The sequence below is a fragment of the Perissodus microlepis genome, chromosome 4, assembly GCF_051167445.1.
Source record: "Perissodus microlepis isolate ML-2025 ecotype Zambia chromosome 4, ASM5116744v1, whole genome shotgun sequence".
Classification (NCBI taxonomy): domain Eukaryota; kingdom Metazoa; phylum Chordata; class Actinopteri; order Cichliformes; family Cichlidae; genus Perissodus; species Perissodus microlepis.
The window spans coordinates 26,676,922-26,704,767 of NC_140464.1; the positions used below are offsets into that span (position 1 = coordinate 26,676,922).

The 27,846-nt window shown below is 39.8% G+C and overlaps 2 protein-coding genes and 1 pseudogene across 5 annotated transcripts; 1 reads left to right on the plus strand and 2 right to left on the minus strand.

Moving 5' to 3' along the window:
- Positions 1-12,458, plus strand: tspan4b (tetraspanin 4b). The gene is made up of 8 exons (XM_084926833.1): positions 1-364; positions 3,389-3,458; positions 3,627-3,818; positions 3,943-4,017; positions 7,943-8,038; positions 8,948-9,061; positions 10,328-10,411; positions 10,897-12,458. Exons 1-8 carry the CDS (start codon positions 357-359, stop codon positions 10,963-10,965), a joined length of 708 nt encoding a protein of 235 aa, XP_084782959.1. The 5' UTR covers positions 1-356; the 3' UTR covers positions 10,966-12,458.
- Positions 11,491-11,609, minus strand: LOC146389133 (5S ribosomal RNA; annotated as a pseudogene).
- On the minus strand, positions 11,707-25,636 carry bcl2l12 (BCL2 like 12). 4 transcript variants are annotated; one of them, XM_084926831.1, is made up of 8 exons: positions 25,532-25,636; positions 19,250-19,421; positions 18,736-18,934; positions 18,051-18,273; positions 17,183-17,287; positions 14,540-14,613; positions 14,096-14,359; positions 11,707-13,978 (listed from the first exon to the last, which is right to left on the minus strand). In XM_084926831.1, exons 2-8 carry the CDS (start codon positions 19,417-19,419, stop codon positions 13,937-13,939), a joined length of 1,077 nt encoding a protein of 358 aa, XP_084782957.1. In that variant the 5' UTR covers positions 19,420-19,421; positions 25,532-25,636; the 3' UTR covers positions 11,707-13,936. The 4 variants fall into 4 exon arrangements, with proteins under 4 accessions (XP_084782957.1, XP_084782956.1, XP_084782955.1 ...); XM_084926830.1 differs by having other exon boundaries at positions 14,540-14,616; XM_084926829.1 differs by having other exon boundaries at positions 11,707-14,359.
- Positions 25,637-27,846: the final 2,210 nt, after the last annotated feature.

Consider the following 27,846-nt stretch of genomic DNA (forward strand, 5'->3'; position numbering starts at 1 on the left):
GAGGGACATAGAGCGCAGTCCACAACCATCTGGAAACAGGGAGAGAGGAAGGGAGAAACAGAGAGGAAGTGAAAGAGTGGGACAGACATAGACGAAGGTCTGTTAGAAAAAAGGAACAAAAGAGTGGTATAAAGAACTTTAATATGAAAATTTTAAAGTCCGACAGAGGAGCATGAAAAATGAACATTAACATGGTCTAGAGAAGAGAAGAGAAGATCCAGAAAACAAACTGAAAAGGCTGTTTGCTCTAGGAAAGACATCTGAAAAGGAAAACCAAGTAAAGATCCAAGTCAGGAGCTGAAGGAGCCTGGAACAGGAGCGTCACAAAGACCAGAGACTTTGAAGATTTGAACCACATGCTAAGGTAAAGTATGTACAGAAATGCTACACTATCAGAAGTATTAGTTAGATACAGTATGTCCCTCCCTATATTTTAAAACTCTTTTTTGGTGTTTGCTTCCCCCTCTTACCTTCAAGATTTTTACTTATTTAAAGACATAAAAGAATAAAGATGGCTGTGTTGAGGATAGGAGTGAAGAGCTCGAGGATAAATGAGAAAATTGAACTGTATTTTTGGATCTTGATAATGTTTAAAATATGTTTAAAATAAATGTGCCAAACATTTTTGCTTTCATGAAGCTATTCTGCTTTTGGACACAGCTGGTAACTCTTAAACTCTAAAAAAAAAAAAAAAAAAAAAAAAAAAGAGAGAGACGGGATATGTTTCTGTGTTCTACCAATAGAAAATTGGTATACTTCTTTGCAACATTTTTGCTGAAAATAGGTCAGGGTGGGACTAGCCTGACAAGAAAAATTACATAATGTGTCAAGTGCCTTATATGAAGGTATTACTTTTATTAATATGCATAAGTTTTGGCAGACTAAACAAATTGTACTGAATGAAAATCTCATTATCTGAGATAATAATTTCTCTGTATTTTTTATTTAAATCTTATGATTAAGTTTGAGGGCTTCATCTTCCATCACCCGTTTTTATGTCTGTTCTGTGAACTTGCAAAAATAAATTATGTGCAAATTTTCCCAAATCTCCTACACACAAATTAATGATCCGTTGATCAGACTGTTGTGACCCGGGAAAATCAGGTGCTAAAACAAAGGTAAGAAATGCAGTCAGGAATGTAAGATACTGTTATAAATATTTGCCCCATATTTTGCAAATTTGTGTTGCAAGATTTAATATATCATTATTAATAATGATAATGCAGTGGGTGTGGATCAGTGGTGACAAATTAATTAAAATCAGAAATCACAATAAATCAGCAATAAAAGAAGACCTACTAATTTTCAGTTTGCACACTCAAGTAAAAATGCAACACTCAAGGGACAAAGAAATAGTCTTGAGTCATTGCTAATGTCATATTAGCTACTTATTAACAATAAATCTTATATTACTTCATATAAATTTCTTTGACAGTTTGAATTCCTAAGTACCACAGCTACATTTGAGGCATCCTGGATATTTTTTTCAGATAACTTTGGGTTAGTCTGTTTTGCAGCTCATTCCCCACACTAATCACTGAAACATGGTTTCCTCGGAATTTTGTGTTGTTATAAAATAAAAACGAAATCTGGGCCTTGGGCTCTGTGACTCACAAAGGCATGTAAAATAACTTGAGTATTGTAACTGGGTCTAGTGAGTAGGGGAGGGAACTTCCTTCCTGTCGGAAACTTCCTGTGTGGAGTCAGTAGTCCATGGCACAATCTAAGTGTTTATAAATTAAGACTTTCCCACTAAAGTTGGGTTTCAAGCAAGTCAAATTCAAGAACCTTTCAAGTATTGTTAAAAAGTGTTCCAATGCTCTATGATGTGCTAGTTAACAATTTTGCTAGGCAAGCAAAAGGTTGCTGGCTCGATACCAGCCAGAAACGCAAGTCCCCTCTGAGGTTCCGTCAGAAAAACGCGAGTCCACAAACAAAAGCTATTAACTCTAAACGCGGACAAGAAATCCCTAAAACACATTCACGACATGTAAACAAGACGTATGCGAGACATTGATTTTCTCTGGAATCCCGGCCAGATAACACCGAAACGTGGATTAGAAACTTCATGCAGTCTCGTCTCAGAGCCTGATCTTATCATTGCTAAGTTTGAACATTTCCAGTGTAAAGAACTTGTTAAAAGCAAACGGTGTGAATTAAAAGGAATATCTTTTGGTATGAACGGCCAGTTTCCTAGGGAAATCAACAACGGACGTAAAGTAATTTTGCCCATTCTAAAACGACACAGACAGAAGGGCAAACACGCCTCTCTTGTCATGTTACATCGACGGACAGTTGTTACAGGATCCCACTACCACCCCTGTGGCTTGTCTGAATGGATAAGTAGACAAAATGATCAAAACCATATAGCAAAATTATAATCCTTAGATAAGAGGATGGATGGAAAGTTATTAATCTCCGGGTCTCTTCTACAGAGTGTCCTTTGTCCTGTCTTCCTCCCCTCACCTGTTCCCACTATTGCCAAAGTACTTGTTCATAGGGGGCCATCTGATACTCTCTGTTCTCTGTATTACTGTAGAGGCCTTGGCTTACAATACAAAGACCCTTCAAGCAACTGTTGTGATTTGGAAAAATAAAATTGAAGTGAGTCATTAAAAAGACAGATATTTAAAGATATTTTATATATAGAGAGAGAGAGAGAGATTTTTTTTGGCAAATGTGAGACAAGCATTTTTGGTCCTTTACCATCAGCAGTAGTTTTTGCCATAGGAACTCTCTCGTAGACGCCACATTTTGCCCAGCTTTTAACCGAGTCCTAAACACTGACCTTAAATGAGGCAGGTTCTTTAGATGTTGTGATGGGATCTTCGAGTACTTTTTGGTGGGCCAGAGTAGGGCTCATAATTTATTAAGCAAATTTTTCTACCTGGGTATATTGACAGTGTAGTGAAAAAGAAACTGATTTTTAAATACACATTCACAATCTTTCACTCTTCAACTCTTTTTACTTCAGCTTTTTTTCCCCAATAATGCATTAGATTTTTGTTTCTTTTGGGGAGACAGATGAGTGCAAGTGGTCTGAGCAGAACTCTATGATAGAAAGTTAGCAGAGGTGGAACAGGCTTTCACAAAATATTTTGCTTTTTAAGGATAGTATTCTGAATGGCTTCAGCACTGTTGGTTAGACATAGAAAGTGTGCCAAACTTAACTTACTCTTTTGACACAGATCCCTCAACACTTTATAAGACAACCAAAACACAGCACAACAAACCATGAAAGATTATTAATTTATATTTAACTATGTTTTTCAGAACAAAACAATGTACTGGATATTTCACATAGGCTAAAAAAACAAATAACTGAAATTGATCGGACAAATATTGTTAAAAGATCTCTCTTTGTCCTATTTCCCTCTCTCTTTTCCAGGATGCCAGTGTCACAGGGCTGTTTATGTGTTGTCAAGTATTTGATGTTTGTCTTTAATCTCATCTTCTGGGTTAGTATTTGCAGAATTTTTAATTGATTTCTAAGTTGGCTTTGTGTTTAATTTAAGATTTCTTTGTGGTCTCTACCAATTTAGTGTTGCATGCTGCATTCATTCACTCACACTGTGTTCCACTCTGTACTAAATTTTGGCTGTGTTAACATTACATTTCCTGAGAAGCTAGGAGGATGTGGCCTGTTTGGAGTTGGAGTCTGGCTGTCCTTCACACAGTCAGAGTTTTCCTCTCTTCCACTTTCATTTCCGTCTCTCTCAGCTGCCAATCTGCTGCTAGTTGCTGGTGGTATTACTATGATAACAGGCTTTCTGGGTTGTCTTGGAGCGCTTAAGGAGCAGCGTTGTCTATTGTTTACGGTAAGACTTCATCCACATGTCCTTATGTTGAGAAATTCTAATCTTAGTGTGAAAACATATTAGTGGGGTAAGCCACCCTTGAATGAATCGCTTCACCCTCCAACTGCTCTTATCGTCTCTGCAGTTCTTTTTGATCCTGTTACTCCTGGTCCTGACAGAAGTGACTCTCGTTTTAGTTATCCACATTTTTCATGACCAGGTAAGCTCACTCTCTACAAGGTTCAAATTTTCATTTATTTTTCTTTATTTTCATTTTGAGGTGCTCCAGAACAATAAAAAAAAAATCAAAGTGTCAGTTGTGCGAGGCCATGAACAGGTTTAGTTGGACAGATGAGGATCATAGAGACAGGGTGAGATGGGGGCAAATGTTCTGTTTTGGAGACCACTAAAAGGAGCAGTTGAAAGAAGAAAAAGAAGTAGAGTTGCTGCAGTGCAATGTACACAGTAAGGAATGTGAAAATATGTAACGATCCCATAGTTAAATTTGAGAAGACTCATTAGAAAAGGCTAAATTAGGAAGAAAAAAAAGAAGAAAAATGAACAATTGGGAATTAGCACTTCTAAGAATCAAACCAGCATATTTTAGTTAAAAAAAATCTTTAAAAAAAAGGGATATTTCTCTAAAAGTTAAATATCTTAGAAAATAATATATTCAAAACATCATAAAGCATAAAAATAAATCTATGAAAGGGGCAAGTGCCTATACATTGTCTTTTTACTTGGGAGCAATGGGAGCTTTTCATGGTTCAGTAGCTGTCCCAAAGCTACTTGGGTATGCCAGCTGAAAGTGTCAGGGACTCATCCACCAACCTTTTTGTTGGTAAACGACCTGTTCTGTGATGTAAACTGCATTTTTTTGTGTCGTCATATACATATATATATGTGTGTGTGTGTGTGTGTACATATATATATATATATAAAATACAATAAAATACTTCTGACAGTCTGACAGCCGCTGAAAGGAATCTCTGCCACTGAAGGAGCTGATCAGTGCTGTTCTCCTGCATGGGGTGGAAGATGTTGTCCAACAGGGATGACAGCTTAGTCACCATTCTCCTGTCACTCACCACCTCCACTGGGTCCAGAGATCATCCTAGAACACAGCTGGCCCTCCGGATCAGCCTGTTCAGTCGCTTCCTGTCCCCAGCAGAGATGCTGGTGCCCCAGCAGACCACATCGTAAAAAAATGTCTGAGGCCACCACAGAATCACAGAAGGTCTTCAGGAGTGGGCCCTTCTCTCCAAAAGACCTGAGCCTCCTCAGCAGGTACAGCCTGCTCTTCCCTTTCCTGTAGAGAGCATCTGAATTGTGAATCCAGTCCAGTTTATTGTTCAGATGAAAACTAAGGTACCTGTAGCTGTCCACAGCCTCAATGTCCATACCTTGGATGTTCAGTGGTTGCAGTGGAGAATGTTTGTGCCTGCAGAAGTCTACCACCAGCTCCTTCGTTTTTCTAGTGTTGATCTGCTGGCACCAGTCCACAAAGCCTTGGGTCAGTTCTCTGTACTCCCTGTCGTCCCCATCAGTGATGAGGCCAACTATTGCAGAGTCCTTAGAGAACTTCTACAGGAAGCACTAGGTGAAGTTGTGGGCGAAGTGTAGATGGTGAAGAGGAATGGAGCCATAACCGTTCCCTGTGGGGCCCCTGCTCTGCAGAAGACCCTGTCCGACACACAGTCCTGAGTTCTGGTCCGTGTGGTCCGTTGGTGAGGTAGTCCAGTATCCATGTTGTGAGGTGATGGTCCACTCCTGAGTTCTCCAGCTTGTCCTTCAGGACTGTGGGAAGAATGGTGTTAAAGGCACTGGAGAAATCAAAGAACATGATTCTCACAGTGCTCCCAGCGGTCTCCAGGTGAGAGAGGGAACAATGTAGGAGGTGAATGACGGCATCATCCACTCCAGCTCTTGCTGGTAGGCAAACTTAAGTGAGTCCAGTGATGAGTTCACTAGGGGCTGAAGCTGAGCCAGGACCAGCCGCTCCAGGGTCTTCATCAGGTGGGATGTCAGAGCCACCGGCCTGTAGCTGTTGAGGTCCTTTGAACGTGGAGTCTTTGGCACTGGTACCACACAATTGGTTTTCCAGAGCTGTGGAACTCTCCCCGGCCTCAGGCTCAGGTTGAAGATGCGCTTCATCACCTCAGACAGTTGATCTGCGCAGGACCTGACAACCTGATGCCATCTGGACCCACTTCCTTCCTGGCTTTAATCCTCCTCATTTGCCTTCTAACCCGGATGGTTGAGTGAGAGACATGCTGGAGATGTGTGCTGGATGTGTACTGGATGCTGTGGTTGGGGGTGGGGAGTAGTGACCAGGGTTTGTGGGGGAGGTGTGAAGTGTCTGGGGTGTCAAAGGTGGAACAGCAGCAGTGGGGGGTGGGTGAGTCTGCAGCCGATGTTGAAGACTGCATCCTGGATGAATAGAATAGAATAGAATTCAACTCATGTCACAAGTACAAGGCAACGAAATGCAGTTTGCATCCATCCAGAAAGTGCTTTGGAAATAATATAGATATACTACAAAATATGGATCTATTATAGGTATGTTACAATGTACATGGTATGAAGGTATGTTATGAATATGCTATAACTATAAGTATGCACAGGCTGTAGAGTGAGAGAGTGTACAAGCTATGTACAGGTTATGAACAGGATATAAATATGGTTAAAAATATGAAAACTATACAGAAATATGAAATATGAAACTATACAGATTGCAGATATACAATTGTGAGTATTAATAAACAGTTATAAACAGTTGTAAAACTATAATTATTGTATTGTACAGAATGATTGTCTATACAACATTTACAGTAGTGTAGTTTAGATCAGTGAGATATGTGGATAATTTCTACAGTAGTTATATAAAGTGCTAGTGGTTGTAATTGGTGGTTCAGTCCATGTTATTATTGTGTGTATGAGGGTACAGTTGGTAATCAAACCTGTTAAAGAAATGATTCAGTTCATTTGCCCACCTCGCATCCCCCATGGGCAGAAGGTGTTAATCTTTGTGCCCCAAGATGATTCCAAGGCATCTCCAGACTTCTTTAACATTATTCTGCTGAAGCTGAATTGATCAGTCCTTTCAGCTCTCTCTGCACCCCTTTCAGCTCCTCCCTGTCTCCAAATTTGAAAGCCCTCCTCTTCTGCTTGAGGACAGCTTTTATTTCTTGGGTAATCCATGGTTTGTTGTTGGAGAAGCAACACGAGGTCCTAGATAAGTTAATGTAGGCTGTAACGAAGGTCACAAGGCTGTCACTGTCCTTCCCGCGGTCGTCACAAAGCACCTCCCACACAGTAGAGTCAAAGCAGTCTTTTAGAGCCTCCTCGCTCAGTGTAAATTTGTTGTCACCTCAAAAAAACTCAACATGCAACCACTGATGTCTAAATCACTAGCAACAAAAGCGAGCACACCCCTAAGTGAAAATGTCCAAACTGTGCCCAAAGTGTCAATATTTTGTGTGGCCACCATTATTTTCCAACACTGCCTTAACCCTGTTGGCCATGGAGTTCACTAGAGCTTCACAAGGTGCCACTGGAAACTTCTTCCACTCCTCCATGATGAAATCATGGAGCTGGTGGATGTTAGAGACTTTGCACTCCTCCACCTTCTATTTGAGGATGCCACACAGATGCTCAATAGGGTTTAAGTCTGGAGACATGCTTGCGCCTGAGACCTCGTAACGCTAATGAGTCACATGACACCAGGAAGAGAAAATGGCTAATTGGGCACAATTTGGACATTTTCACCTCGGGGTGTACTCACTTTTGTTGCCATCGCCAAGTAGGCAATAATGGCTGTGTGTTGTTATTTAGAGGGGACAGCAAACTTACACTGTTATACAATCTGTAAACTGACTACTTTACATTATATCAAAGTAAGGGGTGTACTCACTTTTGTGAGATACTTAGCCCTGCGACAGCTGGAATAGGCTCCATATACATAGATAGATAGATAGATAGATAGATAGATAGATAGATAGATAGATAGATAGATAGATAGATAGATAGATAGATAGATAGATAGATAGACGCGCCAGTCTGTCTATATTATATATTATATATATACAATTGATTTTTTTATGATTAATTGTATATCCTTGTTTCGTTCACTGTCTTTTTGTCAGCTGGATTCAAAAGCACAAAAAGAATTAAAGGAAGATATGAAGATGTATGAATCAGATCCTGGCCTTAAGAATTCCTGGGACAATGTCCAGAAAATGGTGAGAATTTTTACTGAACAGCACATGAAAATAGAATAATCCTCTTTTCAACAGAATAACGGATATACTGTGTAGCCTGGGAAATTAGTTGCCACATGGGACACAATAACAGGGGTTCTTGCAGCATTTTAATGGCATACAGATAATATACAAAAAGGAAAAATCACAAAACATCCAATAAAAAAATATGCACTGAAAATACAACAGTGGCTCTGGCTACAGACAAAAACAAACGAAGGAACAAATTAATACCAAGCCAAAACCACCAAATGATTGCAAAATGACCGTAGGCACTTACACTACAGTTTCACTAGCTTCATGTCTGGACACACTGGAGATTGCAGACTCTGCATCTTGCTACACATATAAGTTCATGGAGGTTTCTAGTCTGTGTGGAAGGTACTAATCACCAACAACAGCTACAAACACATGCACAGTCTTGTTAAATATTGCCTTAAAAATTTTAAAGTATTGACACAATAAAGTCTCAACACATTACAGTCATATTTGCCAAAGACTGCATGAAGCAATTTCGCACTACAGTCTGCCATACATCTCCAGCTTGGTGCAGTCCAAACGCAACCCCAATTCAAAATAAACCTGACAAAACCATAGACCAAGATGCAGTTGGCAAAATCTAGAAGTAACTACTGTTCTTGGTGACGGTGCCACCTTGTGGTGGACGTTTGTCAGTTTAATGAACTTTACAGCCACAAATTATGAACATTAAAAAAACACAGATTCAAAATAAGTGATGAGAGTACATGACAAGAGTATAGGCACCCTAATAACCCAAGAGAAAACTGTCAAGTCAAAAGGATCTACATGAGTTTACACGTGTAAATGTTAAACGTAGATTAAATATTTGGTATTACTGTCCTCTTTGCATCCTGTCATCTTCTCTTCCAGTTCAAGTGCTGTGGCGTAACCAACAAAACAGACTGGTATAACGTGCTGCAGGGAAAGCTACCCTTATCATGTTGCTCAGTTGGGACACAGACCTGTGTTGAAGGATGGACTGAGGTTTGTTGCTTTTTAATTTTTATTTTTTGGGGGGGATAAACCTCTCAAATGAAACAGAATTTTCCTACAGATCAATGAATGTATGTGTCACACATACTGCTTGAGCAACTGCATACTAAAGTCTTTGCATTTTTCAGAGCAGAATTTGCTAACAAATCTTAGTTTGGTAACTACAAGATTTATGTTTCAGGAATTGTGTAGACTTCAACTCAGAGGTAGCTTGGTAGCTTGGTAGCTGGGTAACAAACTCTGTGAACTAAACCTGAGGCTATGAAGCAAGATTTTGGCTTATCTGGGTAACTTTAGGGTTGGCCCATGGTTTTCGAGGTCAACTACAAAGTTGGTTCACTTCTTACCAGGGTAGATCACTATAATGCGGTAGATCTAACCAGCTCTGCTCCAGCTTAGGTTCCAGATTCAAAATCAAAAGATATGAAATCACCCTAAGCAATTCTCCAGAAAAAAGCATCACAATTGCTGGAAGATCCCTTGGACCTCTGCAGGAAGAATAGCAGGTTCTTCAAAGTTTTCAAGTAATTGAAAACTCAACTGGCTTCTCTAAAAATGTAAAAGAACCCACCCACCACTTTAATGACACTCTAGATCTTGTTTTAACATATGGCATAGAAACTGCTTACATTTAAGAATATAATCCACCCACTGTTATCATCTTCAGTGGCCTGTACCAACACAGAGCATGAGCCTGGTTCTGTTGGAGGTTTCTTCCTGTTATAATGGAGTTTTTCCTTCCCACTGTCGCCAAATTGATTGCTGGGTTTTTCTCTGTATGTATCATTGTAGGGTCTACCTTACAATAGCCAGGGTCTACCTGGAGCTGAACAGAATTTGTGCCTGATCTTGCCTTAATTAAAAACGGATCACGGTTTGGATTTGACTTGCGGTTCAAATGGCAGCATAGGTTCTGATCCATAACAGAGCCTGAGATATCTTCTGGTTGATCTGGTCAAATAACTGAGACTATTTAGGCGATTTTTAAGTGGAAAATATGTTGAGACTCAGTTTCTGAATTCAGCCACCATTCTTTCCAACATGCTGTTTGATATTTAATGACCGAATTCTAATCTGTGAACAAATTTGCATCTAACATAGTGTCTTTTACCCTGATAACTGACTCACATCTCAGGGTTTAGGAACTCAGAGCTGCTAGCTAAACCTGCATCCTGGAATACAGCCCTGGCATTCTTCTTCGCTTTTCTTTCTATCTATAACTACTCTGCCTCAACTGTTTCCCCATGTCCTTTGCAGCCATGCTACCAGAAAGCAAGAAAGTGGCTGATAAAAAACATCACCTCTGTCCTGGTGTTTGGAGTGTGTATTGGTGTTGTGCAGGTAGACGATATTAATGTTTTCTATATACTATACATACATACTGTCCATAAACAAAATGTACATTTAAACTTAGTAACTGTTTGCCTACCCTTTTGGCTCACAAAACTTGAAATAACATATCTTTTGGTAATTATGTGTTGTAAGCTGTAGCTCACTTATTTGTACATTTACAATGAAAGGTGGTATAGATTCCAAAATCTTAGATCATATATCAGCTATTAGGAATACTTGTGTTTAGTCTGAATTTCTTGATTCAGTTATTCATGCTGATTGCTTTTAACTGGTCGAAATCACTTGCATTCGCTTATACACTGTGGATGTGAACATGGGCAGCTGAGGACAGTGCAGACAAGTAGTTATTATACAACATCCTAGTCCACCTGGAGTCTGAGTGCATAGTTGGTGCATTTCTGTGTAGTTCCTGTCATATGTAGCGTTAATGACTTGTTAATTAATGACCTGTACGTCTCCTCTTGTTTTGTCAGATTTTGGCCCTGGTGTTCTCCATGCTCATGTATTGTCAAATTCTTTCGGCCGAGAAACACTTGGACTAACTGCAGAAAAGCTGTTCAACAGATGTCACGTGACGCCTATCAAACGCATCAACTGAATTTCTAAAATCCATAATCCAGCCTGGAACATTCCACTGATTAATTTTGGTTCAGATTTTCAGTCATTACATTATTACATGGCTATTACTGTTAACACCGATTTACTTAGTTCTTCCACACCGCGCTGTACAAAGACATCTGTTAACTGGGATATATTAATTAACCTAGTAATGACTATCATTTCCTTCATTGTAGATACAATTTGACAAATATTTATGTAGTATATACTATATTTTTAGCCTTTGGATGTCATTTATCTAAGATGTAAAAAAAAAAAAAGCACAGAGGAGCACTCTTAATGGACTGCTTCTTATATAGTGCTTTTCTACTGTCTTGGAGTACTCAAAGCGCTCTATACAACACTCCACATTCACCCATACACACCAGCACCAACCTTTGTCAGTGCTTTAACTCATACTCCAATGGATGCATCGGAGACCAAGTGGGGGTTAGTATCTTAGATTAGTAAGCTTAGAGCACCTGGTATTCCCAGGCAGTCTCCCATCCAAGTATTAACCAAGCCCAACACTGCTTAGCTTCCAAGCCCAGATGAGATTGGGCGTGCTCAGGGTGGTATGGCCGTAAGCACAAACTGCTGCAAGGGGCTAAATACACAAACTGCTGGTTCAGTTTGTGTATTTAGTCCAGCACGGTAGTAGCAGAAAATATATTTGACACATGGACCATGGAAAATAGATTTTTATTTGACGTTTAATTCTAAATTTCTATCCTGTAAAATGTAGGCATACTGGATATACATCTGCTTCACTTATTTTACCGCAACAATTTTCAAATATCCTCATAGTCACTCAGAATGTAACTCTTGGTATTCCTTTATAGCCTATATATTCTAACTGATACAGGGCAAATTTTAAAGTACAGATACAGGCAAGGGTAGTACTGGTAAAATTTATTAGATGTGAGGATCACTGATATCCACCCTGCTTAAAGGTCACAACATGCACAAGAATTTGAGTATGTTGAGACATTAGTCTTAACATTAGAGTAAGTTCACCTAAAAATGAAAAACAGTAAAAAATAAATAAATAAAAAATGTCCTATTTGACAAAAGTTTGAGCAACAAACTGAGTAAGCTTTGTGAGACTAGCAGAAAGTAAGATAAAGTACATGAAGACTTGATTCAGGTGATTCCTTGCAAAACGTGCAGCTCAGTTTCAACTCCATCCATCTGTTCCCTCTCGCTTGGTCGCTCCGTGTCTTTGGGCTGTGGGAGGAAGCCGAAGTACCCGGAGAGAACAACCCACGCAAACATGAGGAGAAGATGCAAACTCCACACAGAAAGGACTTCACATAAAACCAGTAATTTATCCCTTAGACATTACATCCCATGTGTGGCATATATCAGTGTTTTGCTTGTAAATTGGTGTAATTAATTAACAAAACAGTGAACTATTAAAACCTTAAGAGAACAGAGATGGATGTTTCATGTCAAAATAATGTAAAGTGCCTTTGCAAAAAAAAAAAAAAAAAATCAATAAAAACATAAAAGGTAAACTCACAATTACATACATACAGTGTAAAGACTGTGGCTTTACTAAGGTTTTAGGTTGAATATTACATTATGTCCATTCATGTTAATACTTACATCCATAAGGAATTTGTCCACTTTCAACAAGAAATGGTTATTATTTGCAATAAAAATAATAAAATATTACACACACACACACACACACACACACACACACACACACACACACTAGTTATATAGAGAGACAGATTTACAACTGTGGCTAAGGAAGCTCAGATTACCCGGAGAGAACAGATGAGCACAGGGAGAATATGCTCCACACAGAAAGGCTCCTCCTGGTCGGTTTGAACCCAGGATCATCTTGGTGTGAAACCAAACCAAACAAACAAACAAAACAAACAAAAAACAACAACAAAAAGGGACAGTCCCTATTACACCTAGTGCAATTCAAACATGTAGAATCTCTCCTCATAACTTACAGACAGGAGGCGTTTAAATGCTCCTACTCAAATAGAAAATAGACATACAAAAACACTTTGGATCATGCAAAAACACAGACTGTTCCAACTCAATTAAAAATTAAACAAACTGGAAAAATAGCAAAAACAAAAAAATCTAAAACTTTAGTGTTTACCTTTTGTGGATTAAAGACCTGTCAATCAAACGATAGCAATAGAAATATCAGTCACTAATCTCTGAACATTATACCCTCTCTGTATAGCTTTTGCTAACAAACACAAATCCACATCTTGTGATCCCATGTAAATTAGATCCACAGAAAGAACAATACCAGTAGTGAGGCATGCAGTGCAGGAACTAACAAATCAAAATTTAGAATAAAATGCAAATGTAAATATTTGGAAATTGACTAAAGAAGACATAAAATCTTGCTCTTGGTCTTCTTTAGCTCACTGGATAGTTGTGAAACTAAACTATAAGGGTGATTGTTAATTAGATTTTTCAGTGAGATTCAATCTTAAAAGGGTACTGGGTGGGTGGTGGTATTTACAGTTTTTTTAATACAAATAAAGTGTTTAGACTCAGTCTTAAGGACACAGAAACAAGTAGGAGTTTTTACCAATTCACTGAACAGAAAGGAACAAGGCAAAAATTGCCCAGTCACTACAGAACAGAAAACTGATGATAGAGGTATTCTCAATTTAACTGACAGGCCTTTTTTTTATAAAATAATCTATATTAGTAACAACAAATGACTTGTGCAAATCAAAAACCTGGAGAGTCTTTCTAATGTCAGCAGAATTCAAAAGGCTTCAAGAATTACTGAGTGTTTACATAAGGCCATGGAAGAAAAAGTAAGTCACATATTAAAGCAGAGAAGGTTTCTCTATTCCTCTTCACTTTCCCGTCAGGTCCAGCAGTTGGTGTTTAATTGAAAAAAACAAAAAAAAAACAAAAAAAAACTGCTCAGTCATATTCTAGATGCTCATCCAAAGTTACTGCATTCTCCTGCAGATGAAAAAGTCTGTATGATTAATTATACAGAGGAAAAATTAGAGTTCATAACAGCCAAGGCCCGTCTGTAAAAAACATAATCACAGTCAATGCAAAAATGAAATCACTTACCCATCCTCCATGGCTTTTCAGCCATGGGGCGAAGTTCTCCATGTAGTACTCTGCATAGCCTTGCATCCGCTGAGCTCCCGTGGCTGTCACTATTCGCCGTGATACTTCCATGCTGACAGCCATCCGTTGCAGTGTAGGACTGGCTGTTGGTTGTTGAGAAAGAGTTTCAGCTACATGACTGCTGCTCACAGCATCCAGGAGTTTGGAAAATGATGCATATGAAAGACGGGTCAAACTGGAGCGAAGAAAACGGTCCGATTGGATCTGTTAAATGATGTACATTTGCTTTGAGTGCGCACGCAAACACATGAGGAAAATTTACACCGTCTTCAGCTTTATGTTTACCTGAATTGATTAATTTATTGTAATTATTATTATTATTCCCAAAACATTTGACAAATGAATAAAGGACCTTTACAGACAGTATAATGAACCACTACTTACCACAGTATTGATAGAATCTCCTTCCGAAGAGAGCACCTTGACAAGTTCCTGCACTATTGTTTCTTTATCACATACTGCTGAGAAAGAAACATCAGCTTTACTGAAGATGAAGATATTATAGTTCTTGATCAGTTTTTCTAACTTCACATAATGTACTGCATGTATTTCTGATCTATCAGTTTTTTTAATCAATCACTAGTTGCTCAAGTGTTTTTCCAGTGTTATCAGTCACCTTCAACCAATTCAGTAAGGTTTCTTTAGCTGAGCTGAGAGACACTCCAGAGTCCCAAAGCCTTAGAAATGGCTTTGTAACCTATTCTGATGTCTGTGAAGGTTCTCAGTCATCCAGGTCATCGTAGTCAAAGGAGCTTGCAAAGAAAAGCATCTGGACTTCTTCAAGTTGCTTGAAGACGTTTCACCTCTCATCCAAGAAGCTTCTTCAGTTCTAAGGTCAAATGGCGGAGAGTCCCAGATTTAAACCCAGTGGGAGTATCCCCTCAAAGAGGGACAAAAGGACCCCCTGATGATCCTCTAATCATATGACCCAAGGTGTGAAAACGGGTGTGGGTCCCAATCAGCCAGGGTTTTCGGGTGAGCTCATTGTGAAACCTGGCCCCACCTTATCATGCGATTTCCTGAGGTCAGATGGCCCAGGATGTGAGTAGGCGTTAAGGCGTCTGGGGAGGGAACTCAAAACTGGATTATAGATATACCTATTCTGATGTTAGTGACCTTGGTTCTCATTTGTTCTTGAGTTTCTTTTTATTGTGGAATGATGTGCTGGTTTTATCTTATCAGGTTCTATTTCAGGTCTGGCAGTGATGAATAAGTTCTGGGTGTGGCTAGTGAAATTAAACTCACCATTTCCAAAAACGTGGTTAATCACAGTTAATTCATGAGTTGACAAGGGGGGAGGTTTCAAATAGTGCCAAGGAGATTTGGGCAGCTTTTTCCCCATAAATGAAATAATAAATAAATGACTATATTTTATATTTATTTTTTGGACACAATCATATGCAAAAAAACAAAATCAGGCAAGGGGCAAATACTTTTTCATGTAACATTTCACATGAGCCACATGTTTCCTGTCTTACAGCATAGGTAACTAATTTGATACACTCAGTCCTAGTCTCCAAGTTATAATTAATACCTAACAATACGCCTAACCTTGGAAAATATTGCTGCATATTTTAAGCATGCTGTAGTCCAGGTCAAATAAATAAATAAAATAAAAATACTTAAACAAACAAAACTTGGATGCAAAATGACCAAAAACCATCATCCTTGCTCTAAACTACCATGTCACAAGTGCTGCCTTTCTGGAAGCATTTTAGATGGGCATCAAAGCCTTTCATAGTACTGAAACAGTTTTGCTGACAGTGACCAGTAGTTTACCAGTCACATTAGATTAAAGTGATATTGAGCCCCGAGTCTGCAGGACCTCAGTGATGCATTTTATTCTGTGGATAAAAACATTTTTTGCCACCCCTTGCAGACTGGCTTGGCATTAAGGGTGCAGCTCTACATTGGCTCTTATCAATGAGCCAATGTAGAGCTTAAGAAGAAGAGTTTTTTGGTAACAGTTCATCTCAGGATCAATCTTCTTCTGTTTGGATCTGCTTCCACTTGGTAATATTATTAGAAGATAACATCTCCTTTCATTTGTACACTGATGACTTTGAGTTATATCTTCCACTAAAATATATATTAAAAGGCTGGAAGACTAACAATTTCGTCCAGCTGAACAAGAACGAAACAGATTTTCATCATCTTTTGTCCATCCAAATCTCCATACAAGCTCCTTTGCCAGCGTGTTAGATTATTGTATCCTATAGTTTACATCTCTTGCAAAATATAATTTTGTGACTCAGAGCTTTACTCTGACAAACAAATTTGCTCCGTTGTCAAAAACCAGCTAAGCGTTATCACCTCTTTGAAATCTTTTGTCCTTTCAGCAAGACTGCTGACTGGCACAAAGAAATATGGGCACATCATTACAGTCTTGTCCTTGCCACATTAGAATTCATTTAAGAGCTTACTCATTATTTTAAGACTCTTAATGGGCAGGGGTCAGCTTATATCACTGATTTAGCTCCTATATGTCTCAGATCTTTTGTAGAATCAAAGCTCTTTACAGATCTTTACATACAAGTTGATGCCTCAAACAAAAAGGTGATGCGGTCACTGCTCCATGTGTATTGAATGACCTTATCACCCACATCTTTGCTTCTGAGTCTAGACTCAAAACCCGCCTTTGTCCCTGTTAATATTCCCTTGCTAACAAACTAATGTCTCATTTGCTGCATGTCTAACTCATGCATCCCCTCCTGTCCTCTGGTGGTTGTTGTCATTTTTAACGTTTTGATGCATCTGGGGTGGTAGCAAAAGTAAATAAAGTAAAACAGAAAGAAGGTGCTCTGCACTATTGAAGAACATGAAAAATTTATGTTCATTTTGTGGTTAGTTGCTACCCTATAAAGCACATCTATAGGACCTTGCAAGTATGAAAACACCGTAAATCTGCTTTATAAATACATTTTACTTACATTTATTAATTAGTTTACTGTTCTGTGAATTCTAGTTTGGGTCAATATACCATTTTAAAGTGAATTAATGTATATGCGTGGCTGTGCATGCAATTACCTGTTGGTGGCTGTGTTTTGGGACTATTTCTCTTTATACTGGTAGACTTCTGGGCAATCTTTTCCAGCTTCTCTGCCACATTACTGTAGAACTCAGGAGGGTGATCTGTATGGACAAATGTATATGAAATATCCATGAACAATAAAAGGACTTTTGCCACTCAAATGCAGTCAAGTGTTTAATTTGAGTATATTGCAGGAGAACTATGTTCACTAGTATCTTCCAAGAAAGCAATGGCTGACTCTGGTTTATTAACCACTGTCTTCCTCTCAGTGTGAGTGCTGCCTTTGACACTATAGCTCATTGCAGCATTCTCCTTCTCAGGCTAGCTTCTATTCGAGTCACTGAGATACCCTTCAAAATAATTTAAATCTTATCTCTCCCACCTCACTCAGTTCATTCAACTAAAAAAAATTCAATCTCATCCATTTTTAGTTGCCATTTAAGTCCCCCATGATCTTAAATATTAATATCAAAATAAAAGTTGTACCATAGAAGTTACCTCCTTTGAGTGCAAGAACCTTTTGTAGATTATCTTTATCAACAAGATCATCAAATAAAAATTCTTTAGCAAAAAGTGAGAAGAGGTTCCTGAGTAAAAGTCAGATGAAAAGGTGCTGTAATGGAAAAAAATTCCTTGCCCTACTAAATTAAATGGTCAGGAAGTATTGCTGACATCAATCGGCATGCAATAGTTCACCACGCAACACGTGAAAATTACATTTACATTTAGATGAATACATTTATGCAATTTTTATACATCTTTAATATTACAAATGTACACAAGACGAGCGAATTTTGTGTGTCCATGTGATTAAATGCCACTGATATTTCTTCTTTTGGAAAATGTAACAGTCAGAGAGCTTACTGGGAGAGATGACATTTGGTGTAGGTTCCGGTTTTTTGTTAATTGGTAATGTGTCAGGTCGCTGCGGATGAGACGGACGCTCCTGTTTGTCCTTATCCTTCTGTGACCTTAAACTGAAGATCTTGGAGAGCTTCTGTTTGATGTTTTTTTGGCTGAGCTTTTTCTTTGGCTTCTTTACACTTTCATCCTCTTCTGATGTACAGGAGGGGGATATGGTGTCATCCTGTGGAAACAGTTGAAGTATTTAAACTACTAAATTTTAGTTAAATAATTACATTGTAATTTCAAATAAAATACATTGAAATTACTACATAAATTATTACATTTAAATTATTACAGTGGACTTGTGCCCTTAGTTGAGGGCCATATTACAAAGTGTTACCAATCTTATTAATGTTATAGTTGCAACAAATAGCATGTACACATCTGACATCCTGTATACAGCCAGGAAGCAGAAGTACTTATAATTATGATGAGAAAAAAAAGAAAAAAAGAACCAGTCTCAGGGAGACACTGAAGTGAAAATTATAAATTTTTCCCATTTAGTACTCTTTTCTAGCCTCCATGGTCTTAATGTATCATAGTACTAATGTATAACAATACCATGTAGACACTAGCAGGTTTGGGTCCAACATCACTCACGGTCTTTCATGTGTTCCAGCTCAAAACAATACAACACACTTACTTCGCTTTGGTCTTTGAGGTGTGCAGGTTTTGCTTTGCTCTTCCTGCCCAATGAGCCTTCAGGGTCTTTGGCAGGACGTTGTGTGCTGTTACGATGTGGCAGTTGCTTTATGAGGTCTTTGAATCCAGTCTTTTTTTCATCTCCTGAAGTGACAACCTGAGAATTCCGCTCATCCTTTGTTTTTGGTTTTGGGTTGGAACTAGCATGAGAAAACAAGACAATTCATTAAAAATAAATGGTCACATAAATAATATTGCAAATATTTAATTACTATATTTAAAATAATTACTTACTTAAACCTTTAGATTGATTAAAATGTAGTAAGTCCTAAAACTATGAAAAAGCACAGTGTGCACCATCTACCCTTTAATCATTGCTACTCACTGGTAAAGGTCACAAATGGCACAAGTCAGTGAGCTATTATCCAGAATGTTGTGTCTTGAGCTACAATTTTTTTTAAAAAAAGATACAAACACAAACAAGCAAAAAATAGAATAGTAGTGAGTTATATTACCTGTACTTGTGGTGATCATTGTAGGCCCCTCCTACCCTCCCAGGCCTCTCTTTCAGAGGAATCAAAAGGGAGCGATGTAGAAAAGCTTGGAGCACTAAATGAGTCTCACTCTTAATCTCAATCAAAGAGATGGAGGACACAGATGAGCGGCGTCCTTCAGAGTCTGACATCACTACAGTTTACAGAAAAAAAAAATCTTAAGTCATGTTATAAAATCCTCATAAAATAAGTTACAATGGAGTGAAAAAGTCTTTGACCCCCTAATTTCCTCTTTTTATGTATGTTTGTCACACTTAAATGTTTCATCAAACAAATTTAAATATTAGAAAAAGATGATACAAGTAAACATAAAACGCAGTTTCTAAATGAAGGTGTTTATTATTAAGGGGAAAAAATCCAAACCTACATGGCCCTGTGTGAAATAGTTCAATTCAACTGCATTTATACAGCACCAAATCACAACAACAGTCGCCTCAAGGTAGGGGTGGGCGGTATAAACGGTAAATGGTAGAAACTATATAAATTTGGCCAACGGTAGAGATTTTTACTATACCGCTCTACCCCGATAGCGCATGTTGATGGTGTCATCATCAAGCTGCACCTGTTTTGGTCGAAAGCATTGCAGCAGCTGCAAACAACATCATCTGCAAATTATGCCGGGCAACAGTAATAGCAAAGAGACGAAGCACTTTTGGAATATGAGGAAAGCCAAAAACTGTGCTTCCTCCACTTCCCTACCATTGATTCACTAATGCCGATTCTCTCGCAGCCGCTCTATTCTCATGTTGTTGCAGTATATTAATGACTAACCTCGTATTGTGGATGGATTATCTCAGTTGTTTTCCTGACTGAAGTTTGGTCCATTTATAGCATCCTGCTATGCAATTGCATTTGTCCCTAACCACCAGAAACCCTCACGTTAACTTTTAGTGGAAAAAGGTTAGCGTTCATCCTTCAGCTGTAGCTGTTTTGTAGCTATCACGTAGGACATCACTATATACCAGCTAGTCCAACTTCAGTAACCCTACAAACATCACTGCTTAGTTTTCTGTCTTCATTTATGTTGGAAGTGATAGCAGAACTGTACGTTTTAATTTTTTCAGATATCTCTCAGTCAGAACATGGCATATCATGTTTAGGTGGAAACTCGCGAGCTAACTTCTAACTCCGTTGAATTTAATAAATTCTGTTTTCATAGATGCCTGGATGTTAAACTTAATTGTTACACCTGGTAAAGCAGCAACGCTGATCATTTAATTAAAGATGAAAGAATTTAGACAGTTTTTAACTCTCAGTGATGCCGCAGTGTTCGTTTGACTTTGGGACCTGAAGAAGATGGAGTTTTGGACCCAGATTACTCCGCGAGGCTCCTGACTACGGTAGCCGTAATGCTCCGACAATCCATCAGGCGGTGCGGCTTCATAGCTTACCAAAGTCGTACTAAAACATTTTTGACAGATTTTTGAGAGCCGTGTAACCACATAAAATCTGTTTGAGGTCAGTAAGCACAACCAGAACCAGGCACACTGTCGATTTTTGAGAGAATTAAAGGATTTTAAGTGTGCCTTATAGTGTGTAGAATATGTTATACAGAAGAAAATAATATATTGCAATATATATCGTTACCGCACATGCTTCAAATTATACCGTGATATGGATTTTAGGCCATATCGCCCAGCCCTACCTCAAGGCACTTTATATTCTAAGGTAGACCCTACAATAATACATACAGAGAAAAACCCAACAATCATATGACCCCCTGTGAGAAAGCACTTTGGCGACAGTGGGAAGGAAAAACTCCCTCTTAACAGGAAGAAACCTCCGGCAGAACCAGGCTCAGGGAGGGGCAGGGCCATCTGCTGCCATCTTGGCTTAGACTTGCACCCTTGTCATTTACGCATTGAAATTCCTCCAGATTCCTTCAATCTTTTAATTATGTTATGTACTGTTGAAGTTAAACTATCCAAATCTCTTTCTATCTTTATTTGAGGAACATTAATTTTTTTGAAAATTATTGAAATATGTAAAGACAATTTTTAATTTTTTGTACCAAATCATAATTACAATCACCTGTTGACATCACGTGTTTCAAATCACGTCATTATTTAACAAATTCACCTGATTACTAGCCCTACATTGCTCCTATCCCAACCTTTTATGGAATATGTTGCAGGTCTGAATGACAGCAAAGGATGTCTATTTACAAATGAAATAAAGTTGACCAGACAAAACATGAAATATTTTGTGTTCATATTGTCTGCAATGACATATAAGTCAAATTTAGAAATCACTCCTTTCTTTCTTTATTTTATATTATTTTTTGCATTTTCCATACTGTCCCACCTTTTTCTGATTTGGGTTTCTAAGATGGGGTCTGATTATTTAAGACCTTGTATGTGAGGAGCAGGATTTTGAATTCTGGATTTAACAGGGAGCCGATGAAGGGAAGCCAATACAGGAAAAATCTGCTCTCCCTTTCTAGTCCCTGTCAGGACTCTTGCTGCAGCATTTTGGATTAACTGAAGGCTTTTCAGCGAGTTTTTAGGACATCCTGATAATAATGAATTACAGTAGTCCAGCCTGGAAGTAATAAATGCATGAACTAGTTTTTCATGCATTGGATTGGGGCACTTCAGCGTCTCCATTGCCGAAGCTGCTGCATTGAGCTGCGGCCGCAAGGTGGTTGGTGCCTGCCGTGGTGGTAATCCCCGAACCAAATGGTGGACACCAGGGGTGAAGGGAGCCACCAGGCTGAAGAAGGAGTCCTATCGAGCTTGGTTAGCCTGTGGGACTCCGGAGGCAGCCGACAGGTATCGACAGGCCAAGCGGAATGCAGCTCGGGCAGTGGCTGAAGCAAAAACTCGGGTGTGGGAGGAGTTCGGAGAGGCCATGGAAAAAGACTTTCGGACTGCCTCGAAGAGATTCTGGCAAACCGTCAGGCGTCTCAGGAGGGGAAAGCGGTGCTCTACCTGCACTGTGTATAGTGCTGGCGGAGCGCTGCTGACGTCGACTGAGAAAATTGTCAGGCGGTGGAAGGAATACTTCGAGGACCTCCTTAATCCCACTGACACGTCTTCTGAGGAGGAGGCAGAGTCTGGGGATGAGGAGAATGACCCGCCAATTACCGGGGGTCACTGAGGCAGTTAAACAACTCCTTGGTGGCAGAGCCCCTGGTGTTGATGAGGTCCGCCCCGAGTTCCTGAAGGCTCTGGACGTTGTAGGGCTGTCCTGGTTGACACGCCTCTACAATGTTGCGTGGAGATCAGGGGCAGTACCCCTGGACTGGCAGACCAGGGTGGTGGTCCCCATCTTTAAGAAGGGAGACCGGAGGGTGTGTTCCAACTATAGGGGGATCACACTCCTCAGCCTCCCTGGGAAAGTCTACGCCAGGGTGCTAGAAAGGAGAGTTCGTCCGCTAGTCGAACCTCGGATACAGGAGGAACAATGCGGTTTTCGTCCTGGTCGCGGAACACTGGACCAGCTCTTTATCCTCTCAAGGATACTTGAGGGTGCATGGGAGTTTGCCCAACCAGTCTACATGTGTTTTGTGGACTTGGAGAAGGCATTCGACCGTGTCCCTCGGGGTGTCCTGTGGGAGGTGTTGCGGGAGTATGGGGTGTCTGGCCCATTGCTACGGGCCATTCGATCCCTATACAACCGTTGCAAGAGCTTGGTTCGCATTGCCGGCAATAAGTCGGACTCGTTCCCGGTGGGTGATGGGCTCCGCCAGGGCTGCCCTTTGTCACCGGTTCTGTTCATAATTTTTATGGACAGAATTTCTAGGCGCAGCCAAGTGGCGGAGGGCTTTCACTTTGGTGGCCTCAGAATCTCATCTCTGCTTTTTGCGGATGATGTGGTTCTTTTGGCTTCATCGGGTGGGGGCCTGCAGCTCACACTGGAACGGTTTGCAGCCGAGTGTGAAGCAGCGGGAATGAGGATCAGCACCTCCAAATCTGAGGCCATGGTTCTCAGCCGGAAAAGGGTGGAGTGCCCACTCCGGGTCGGGGATGAGTTCCTGCCCCAAGTGGAGGAGTTCAAGTATCTCAGGGTCTTGTTCGCAAGTGATGGGAGAAGGGAGCCGGAGATCAACAGACGGATTGGGGCTGCAGCTGCAGCAATGCGGACGCTGCACCGGTCCGTCGTGGTGAAGAGGGAGCTGAGTGTAAAACCGAAGCTCTCAATTTACCGGTCGATCTACGTCCCTACCCTCACCTATGGCCACAAGCTGTGGGTAGTGACCAAAAGAACTAGATCGCGGATACAAGCGGCAGAAATGAGCTTCCTCCGAAGGGTGGCTGACCTCTCCCTTAGAGATAGGGTGAGAAGTTCGGCCATCCGGGAGGGGCTCAGAGTAGAGCCGCTGCTGCTCCACATCGAAAGGAGCCAGCTGAGGTGGTTCGGGCATCTGACAAGGATGCCTCCTGGGCGCCTCCTGGGTGAGGTGTTCCGGGCATGTCCCACCGGGAGGAGGCCCCGGGGCAGACCCAGGAGACGCTGGAGAGATTATATCTCTCGGCTGGCCTGGGAACGCCTTGGTGTTCCCCCGGATAAGCTGGAGGAGGTGGCTGGGGAGAGGGAGGTCTGGGCCTCTCTGCTTAGGCTGCTGCCCCTGCGACCCGGCCTCGGATAAAGCGGATGAAGATGGATGGATGGATGGATGGATAGTTTTTCAGCGCCACTCTGAGACAGGATATTTCTCATTTTAGAGATGTTGCGCAAATGGAAGAAAGCAGTCTTACATATTTGTTTAATATGTGCATTGAAGGACATATCCTGGTCAAAAATGACTCCAAGGTTCCTCACAGTGCTAGTGTTCCTCAAGGTAATGCCATCCAGAGTAAGAATCTGGTTAGATACCATATTTCTAAGATTTTCAGGGCAGAGTACAATAACCTCAGTTTTATCTGAATTAAGAAGCAGAAAGTTAGAGGCCATCCAGGTCTTTATGTCTTTAAGACATTCCAGCAGTTTAAATCAAATGACTGGATAATGTCCTGCATTAGGAAATTCTGATATTTTAATCTTTAAATCTCCTTTCCTTTGCTCCAAGATGCAAAAAGGTAATAATAATACAACTAATAATATAACTAAAACTAATGCAAACCTTAAATACTAATCCGTATGTTTAAAATACACAGTGACTTTCAAATGTCCTCCATCACTGAGGAAAATTTTGCAGACCAACAAAGCCAGCCTGCCATTTTTCATATCCTCCCTGGTGAACTTGATCTGTCCACAGAGTTAGAGAGTTGATCAGCAAATTGTTTATTGTGGCTGATTTTTGTCTAGTTATCGTGAAACTGACTTCATGGTCCAATGATTGAAACTAGCACTTACAATCGACTGTCATTATGCATGTGTAATGGCTGTAAGCTTAGGAATAAACTGTGAAACAATTTTCTTTTTTTGCTTTATTTTAATTTCTGGTGCTATGAGAGTCTTTAGTTCATCAACTTGGGTCAGACCAACACAAACTGAACCAGACTAAACATACTTCACTGCACTGTATGTATGTGTGCTGCTCAAATTCTCTCTGGAATTAGTAACGTTTCTCTGATTCTGACGTATTGCGAAGTCATCCCCCAGTGCTTTTCCCTATTTGATGGTAGTATTAAGAGCTGTTCCTTATAATATGTATACTCATGTACTTTCTTATGCTAGTAACTCAGTTTTTTGTTTTTTCCCTAAGGAACAAATTTGCTCAACATAAGAGACAAAAATGACATGGAAAAACCCCATGGAGCTATAGAATTGACTGCTTATTTACATGTTTCAATTAAAGATTTTTTTTCTAGATAATATTCAAGTGACGTTCGATTGTGTATACGTTCTTCTACGTTCCGCCCAATCGATTCTTTTGCGAACTCTCTGTCGTTGTTAACAGGTCGCAACACGGGTTCGAAACAGCTTGAAAGAGAAACAGAAACAAACAAGTGATTCTAATAGTTCCATTCCATTCATTCCTTACACCACCAGGAAATGCTAACAAAACACCGCCTTACACACTTTTTATAACCCCCCTCCAAAAAAACAAAATTTACGACGACCCGCAACTATGAGATACCTCTACCAAGGTACTCTTTAATATCGTTTAAAACTTTAGCTCAATTCATTTTAATCAAAGAATACGTGAATTAAGAACAGTAATCGCCCGACCGACCAGGGACAAAACTTTTCCACCGTCATGATGACTCGAGCTCAAAGAATATTTCACTAACTTTTACGGAAGGTAAATACATGCTAGACTGAGACAAACTTATATACACAATAAAAACTTTGTACCTCGAGGTGTGTCTAGACGTGTCGAAGTAGACCCGAATTGAAGTTTAGAGTGTTTTTGCCGTTTGCTTGCGCAGCTACATTGAACTCCGTGGTAATCGTCTTCTTCTGCCGCTTCCACTTCTTCTTCTTCTTCTTCTTCTGTATAGGGTTTACTGGCGGTTGGCAAACAGCAAAAATGGCGCATTACCGCCACCAACTGGTGTGGAGTGTGGACCGAAATGACAAAAAAAAAAAAAAAAAAAATTCAAAGCCTCTCGAACAAATGGGCCTGCCTTAAAAACCAAAATACAGCCCGATAACTTTCACTTACAGAGGTCGTGCGAAACAAATCAATCAAGTCCAACTGCACTTCCATATTGTCCAGCTTTTTGATCAGTTGTCTCCTTTCAATATCATACCTCTGACAATTCAAGAAAACATGTTCTATTGTTTCCTGTTCCCTACTGCAGTCACACTCCCCTGTACAGTGTTTACCTATTAAAAACAATGTGCTATTTAAACCAGTGTGTCCGAATCTCAGTCGAGATATAATTGTCTCCTCTCTCCTGTTTCGGCCTGTACTTCTTGTTTCCCCCACCTTCCTTTGGATTTTATAAAACCATCGCCCTTTCCTCTCTTCCTCCCATTGCTTCTGCCAACCTTTCCGTCATTTTGTATCGTATGCTACTCTTGAGCTCCGTCCTACTCACACTAATAACCATATCTACTATCGGTCTCCTTGTTGCGACTTTTGCTGTCCTATCTGCCATTTCATTTCCTTTAACTCCATGATGCGCTGGTACCCATAAGAATGTGACCATAAGCCCCATCATAACAATTCTGAACAATGTTTGCTGGATCTCTATCAGAATGCCAGGTCTGCATTCTGCATCTTAGTGGTTTTGTTTCTTCAATCCACTGGACTGCTAACAATATTGAAACCATTTCACCTGTGTACACTGATAAATCGTCACTGATCCTTTTGATTCCACTTCTTCTTCAACTACTACTAGTTTAAATGCGGTAGGCACACCCAACTTACAGGTGCATTACCGCCACCACCATTAATCCCGTTGTTCAAACATAACTTTCCGTGCCTACTTTCCGTGTACTAACAGATTCCACAGTTTAATGCTTTGTTTGCTGTTCTTAAATAGAGTCACTAATCTTCTCTTCTCTTCCTCATATTCATTGTGGTGGATGATTGAGTGTTAATGCAGTGTTCCAAAATGAAAACTGTAGAGTCACACAGCTGTGCTGCAAAGTGACCATACACAAGGTGGGTCAACCATTTTTAATGTAAAATATGAACGTAAACCCCACCATGACATGTTTTTGTTGTTTCTCTGGATTATTTTTTTTCAACGTTTTGAGTGCAAGTGTTTTGGTAAATGGACTGGTACTTATAAAGTACTTTTCTACTCTATCTTAAGCACGCAAAGGGCTTTAGACAATTCACCCATTCACAACAGCAGTTTTTTCTACTGTTTCTAAATGCTTCCTAACTAACATCCACACACATTCGGAGATGATCAACATGTTAGGGTTAGTATCTTGCCCAAGGATACTCACCACCACCTGAGCTACAGCCATCCACATGGCTTATAATAATTTATTATCACATAGTCTTTCAGCCCAATTTCTAACAACATATTCTTGCTCATTTGCACTCCCCTATTCTATATGAGTATTCTATATGGGATGCCTTGCTTAAGAAGCGTGGCACAGCCTCCTCCTCCTCCTTCTTCTCTGTCCCTGTAAACTGTTGCATAGTTAAATAGAACGAATTCCAAATTCGATTTAACCCAGGATGCCTGGACATGAATTATCTTGGACTTTTCTTTCATATCTCCAATAAATTGCTTGAATTTCTGGCTCTTAGCATCGAAACTTCTGGCATTCCATTGGAGAATGAGCGTAGTTAATAGTATTACAGTATCTGATACATATTGCTTCTTGGCTTGACTGAATCTTAAGTTTGTCATTTATTTCCTCCCATTTTAAATCTGTCATCCTGAAGTGATGGTCCGCAGCGTTCACTATTATTTATATTCTTTCAGTTTTATTCAATATGTTGCATTTATCACTAGTTTTATTTAATTTTTTTGTAAATTTAATTCTAATTTTCTGTACTTCTGTCTCTCTTTTCACTGCTTTGCAACCCCAAAATGCTACATTGTGGCTTCCTCTGTGGCTGCAGGATTCTGGAGGAACTCCTGCTGCACACTTGCCATTTCTATTGTCCCCTCCACAATGAGCTCACCTGTGATTCCTTTTACATACAGCTGTCTGAATTCTTAAGAGCTAAAACATTTAATGGGCTTTGGTGCAAATTC